The sequence below is a fragment of the Helianthus annuus genome, chromosome 11 (genome assembly GCF_002127325.2).
Source record: "Helianthus annuus cultivar XRQ/B chromosome 11, HanXRQr2.0-SUNRISE, whole genome shotgun sequence".
NCBI classification, from domain to species: domain Eukaryota; kingdom Viridiplantae; phylum Streptophyta; class Magnoliopsida; order Asterales; family Asteraceae; genus Helianthus; species Helianthus annuus.
In genome coordinates, this window is record NC_035443.2 from 154944872 (window position 1) to 154949354 (window position 4483).

General features: G+C 35.8%; 1 protein-coding gene across 1 annotated transcript; it reads left to right on the forward strand.

Annotated features, from left to right (window-relative positions):
• The first annotated feature begins 254 nt into the window (after positions 1 to 254).
• LOC110881308 (single myb histone 3) lies at positions 255 to 2861 on the forward strand. The gene is made up of 4 exons (XM_035979236.1): positions 255 to 549; positions 1141 to 1235; positions 1404 to 1494; positions 1590 to 2861. The coding sequence occupies exons 1-4, from the start codon at positions 403 to 405 to the stop codon at positions 1740 to 1742; spliced, it is 486 nt and encodes a 161-aa protein (XP_035835129.1). The 5' UTR covers positions 255 to 402; the 3' UTR covers positions 1743 to 2861.
• Positions 2862 to 4483: the final 1622 nt, after the last annotated feature.

Genomic DNA, 4483 nt, shown 5'->3' on the forward strand with positions numbered 1-4483 from the left:
TTCGCTGTTTTTGTAAGTTGCTTGTTAATACATTGATTGTTTTTAAAAGGCATTGATCTGTGTATTTTCTGGGTTGAACGTGTTCTGATCATTTTTTTTTTATTTGTGTGTTAGCCGTCAATCCGCTCACTGTATACACCGATCTCTCTTCGGTGTATGTGGATCGGATGATAACATGTTGATTCTTCATAGGTATGGTCAAATCTATATGTTCGTTATATTTTGTTGTATTTTGAATGTTAACATGCACATTTATTCTTCATAGGATGGTCTTATTGACCCATGGTGGAATGACTTGTAGCCCTCTAGTGAGGTATTAAATAAGGGTATTCCACGACAAAAAACAAAACCCCGATTTTATACGTGGTGACTATCAGACGAAAGAGAAAACCCTAGGGATTGATGGCACCGAAGAAGTGGTGGACATCTAAGGAAGAAGAAGCCTTGAAAGCTGGTGTTAAAGAATATAAAGCAGGAAACTGGAAAGATATTCTTAAAGATCCACGATTTGCTTCTATACTGGCTAATCGAACGAATATCGATCTCAAGGTTTTTCTTTTTGTTTTTGTTACTTGCAAGCCCTTGTATATCATCGATCGTGAATCTGATCCTGCTTGTTTCTTTTTATGTGATCAAATTTGTTACTCGTGATAAATGTTGATAAGGATTGTGCAGGAAAGAGTTTCAAATTGTGATTATTCCTTTTCTGAAACCTATATTGATTTCATGATACCGATAAAAACAGATCTGGATCTACATACATCTACGTGCAAACAATTAATTTTTGAGTTATTACTTATATGAGCTCTGTCTTAAGAGGGCTTAAGATTTAGTAATTACCCAATTGCAAGTTACGCTTCTTTGAACTTCTTAATCTACAAATTTTGTATGGCCAGCTTATATCTTCTCAACATGTAAAGTTTTCTAAGCTGTTTTATACAAACATACGATGTACTAATTTTCAAAGATTTGGTTGTGTGATATCTTCAGTACTAATTTGCCGAATTGCAAGATACATCTTTTATAAATTTCTCAATATATAGATTTTGTAATGCATATACACATATCATGTATTAGAGCATTTGTTATACGTGTGTTTTCACATGGTATGGTTTAATTTTGTTATCATTCTGTGTGCAGGACAAATGGCGAAATCTGAATGGAGGTGGTTGTGTGTCTGGCGGCAGAAGGAAAGCTAGTACTTCTCGCCCGCCGGATAAGAGAATAGTCCCAAAGTATGTTCCTTTTGAACTGCTTTAATTGTATGTTTGTGTTAGTTGCACTAGCTAATTATTAGTTAATATGATTAAATATACTGTTATGAATTTATGGATCTCTATGACATAATATTGTTTTAGTTGATTGATAATTATCTATTTCCATCTTTAATGCTCTTTGACCAGGTACAAGTACAAGACAATGATTTACGAGTATCTCAAATACATTGAAGATCCCAATGGAACTGATCTCGATACGATGATGAACTTTCTTAAGGTCAGAATATATATTCTTTTATTTTGTATATGTTTCCATTGGTTTGTGCAGAGGGTGATCATTTTTTAGTTTATTGACGTTTACACTTGTTGCAGTCAAAGTATGAGTTACAAAGTATCTTTAAAAAATCATTTAATGCAGCGCTCAAAGCACTTGAGTTGAAAGGATACATTAAGAAGGTTGGTAACTCTTATCCTAAGCTGTATCTTTGGTTCTTCTGTCACCGTTACTTTTACCATCTATTTTAGCATCTGCAGCTTGTAGTATTTGAGTACTTTTATTATTATAGTGCTATGACATGTAGAAACTACTACTTTTTTGCAATCATATTTGATATTAATTACATGCAGGTGAGTGACCGCTACTACAAGGTCAAGGGTACGTCTTCTTCGGGTGCTAAAACATCCCAACAAGAGGATGTTAGGACAAATACTTGATAATAAGGGTTTTTATGTGAAACAAATAAGAGACACACAACTTCTAGTTCTAAATAATTTAATTAATTTGATACGGTTTCACCTCTCTATCCACTAGGATAGAGGTATGGTGGTTGTTGTAGACTTGTTAAAATCAAGATATCCTCATCCTGAATTCAAGCTCTAGGATGGTTACTTGCAATTTAATCATGATTGACTGCAGTGATGAAGAAAAGGCAGCAATTGGGGAACAAACAAACTCTCTCACACATCCATTTCCTGTTTTGTTCTCTTTGTTATAAATACTGAATATGGTACTTTTGGTTGAAACAGGTTGTTACTTGTCCTGCAAAGTTTGCAAAACATGCATCGATCAGCGATTGCGGACATCTTTCAACTGAAGCCTTCGAGGCGGCGGCTTATTAGGCTTTCTTGGAGGGGTCCTTCCTGTGATAGCGATGAGGATTAGGATGTCTTAACTTTTTCAAAGATTTGTATTTCAAAGGCGTGGAGTTCTCTTCTCCTTCATTTGGGGATGAAGAAGCTTTGATCGGAGACCATGGTGAATTCAGCTCAAAATCCAACTTCTTCTGCCAATCAGCAGTGGATCTAGGTTGTCCCGCAGAAGGGTTCCGGTTAGCGTCGCCTGGATCTGAAGATTCATTATCTTCAACCACATACTGGATCAACTTTCATGCACCTCACTCAATAGATGTTGTTTCCCCCACATCAACCCTGTAGGGAAAGTGGAATTGTGAAGACTTTCAGATCTCTCCATCCACAAGATTTAAATGTTGTAGCTAGTATCTTCTTAGAGATTTTTGTGCTTGAAGAGCTAGGCTGATTATTCAACCTAGGAGTTCTAATTGTAACATGTTGATTGCTCATAATGTTTTCATTTTTGTTTACTTCTTCATTGCTGTACGTTTTGTTTTGTTTTGTTTTAACTTATAGTAAGATGTATCGATAACATATAGAATATTTTTTTATTGATGTTTTGATCTTTAATCTTAGTCTTTTAGCTTATTATATTTCGGATATGTGTAAAAACCTTCTAATTATTAGGGTCAAATTGGGTCGGTGTTATGGCCCCTTGAAAACCAAAGCACGTACCATTAGCTAGTTATTGCAGCCCATACGGTATTAAAGGCTAGTGTGGTAGGGTTCGTTTACATGGTTTCAACTCTAAAGGTTGTGATGGTACATGTAGTATAAATTGGTTTTATGGTGTCAAGAACAAAGGTGGTGATCCTGTATTTCTACACTCTTGAATGCATTATCAATTGCTTTAATCAATTTTCTATTACTACATTGTTCTCAAAATTGACGTATTACAACAAACATGAAGTAGATGTTGGTGTAGTTTTTGTGTCTGATGTTGTTCGAATAGATTAGATTATTTATATGCTGATTATGTAATAGTTAGTGAAACGGTCAAACGAACGTGTATAGACCCGCTCGTTTGAAGTGGTCAAATGAAAGGGGTTATTCGTTTGACCGTATGTGTTTGCAAGTGACGGGGGGTGTGGCTATAAATACCAACCCTTGGTCATTTGCAACACTTTAAGGTTTTAGACTTGCTGGAGAGAACACCACTTGGTCTCTCCCCGGATGTATGTGTTGATACATTTTATGTGGACGCGACTCGATTCGGTGCGCCCCAGAGATCGACACACGAAGCACGAAGAGCCGCGATCCATCATCCCCATGACATCACCATGATGATGTCATGATGATGTCATATGGATAACTCATCAATGCATGCAAGACTTATTTCATAAGTGAGTATTGGACGAAGAATGATTCATGTGATGTCACGAAGAACAGATTTGGACAAAGATTGCATTGGACTAAGACTGTCCACAAAGAATCACCTATTCTTCGTGGATGTCCATTCTTCGTGTGACAACTATGCTCTGTAAACGATTTACGATGTAAAACAATATCAATTATCAATGAAACAATGTGTTTTGGTGTTTATATTTGTGTAATTTTGTTTGACGATTTTACGATTTGATTCTAGTTTGATTTCAAGCTTTAAATCGTTTTCTGGAAAGTTATACGCAAACTGATGCGTAAACGTAATCAGTTTAACGTGACAAACACTCCGGAACAGTGACACAGGCTTAACATATCTTAAATAACCTTTACATAACCTAGAAATAAGTTTTGGAGTGTTTGTGTGTCGAAAACAAGTTTATTCGATCGCAGGGACTATTTGCGTCAAACTGTGAAAGCATGCCGATTCGTACGGTAACGAACATTCCGGAAATTGATCATAAGTTAAACATACCTTAGATATCCTTTACATAGCTTAGAAATAGGCTTTGAGGGGTTTAGTATGCGAAAATACGCTTATTTGATCAATAGGGACTAAAAGCGTCAAAAAGTGCATAAGTTTGCATTTACGCACATATCTTACGTCTGAACATATCCAGACATCCAAAAGTTTTTTTAATCATTAAAATATTTTATTTTAATGATTGGAATGCAAAAATACCATTCGTCGTGTAATTTGGATAGTTTTCGCTTCCGTACGAGTTTTCGTCGTAATTAACCGAATAACGCAACCG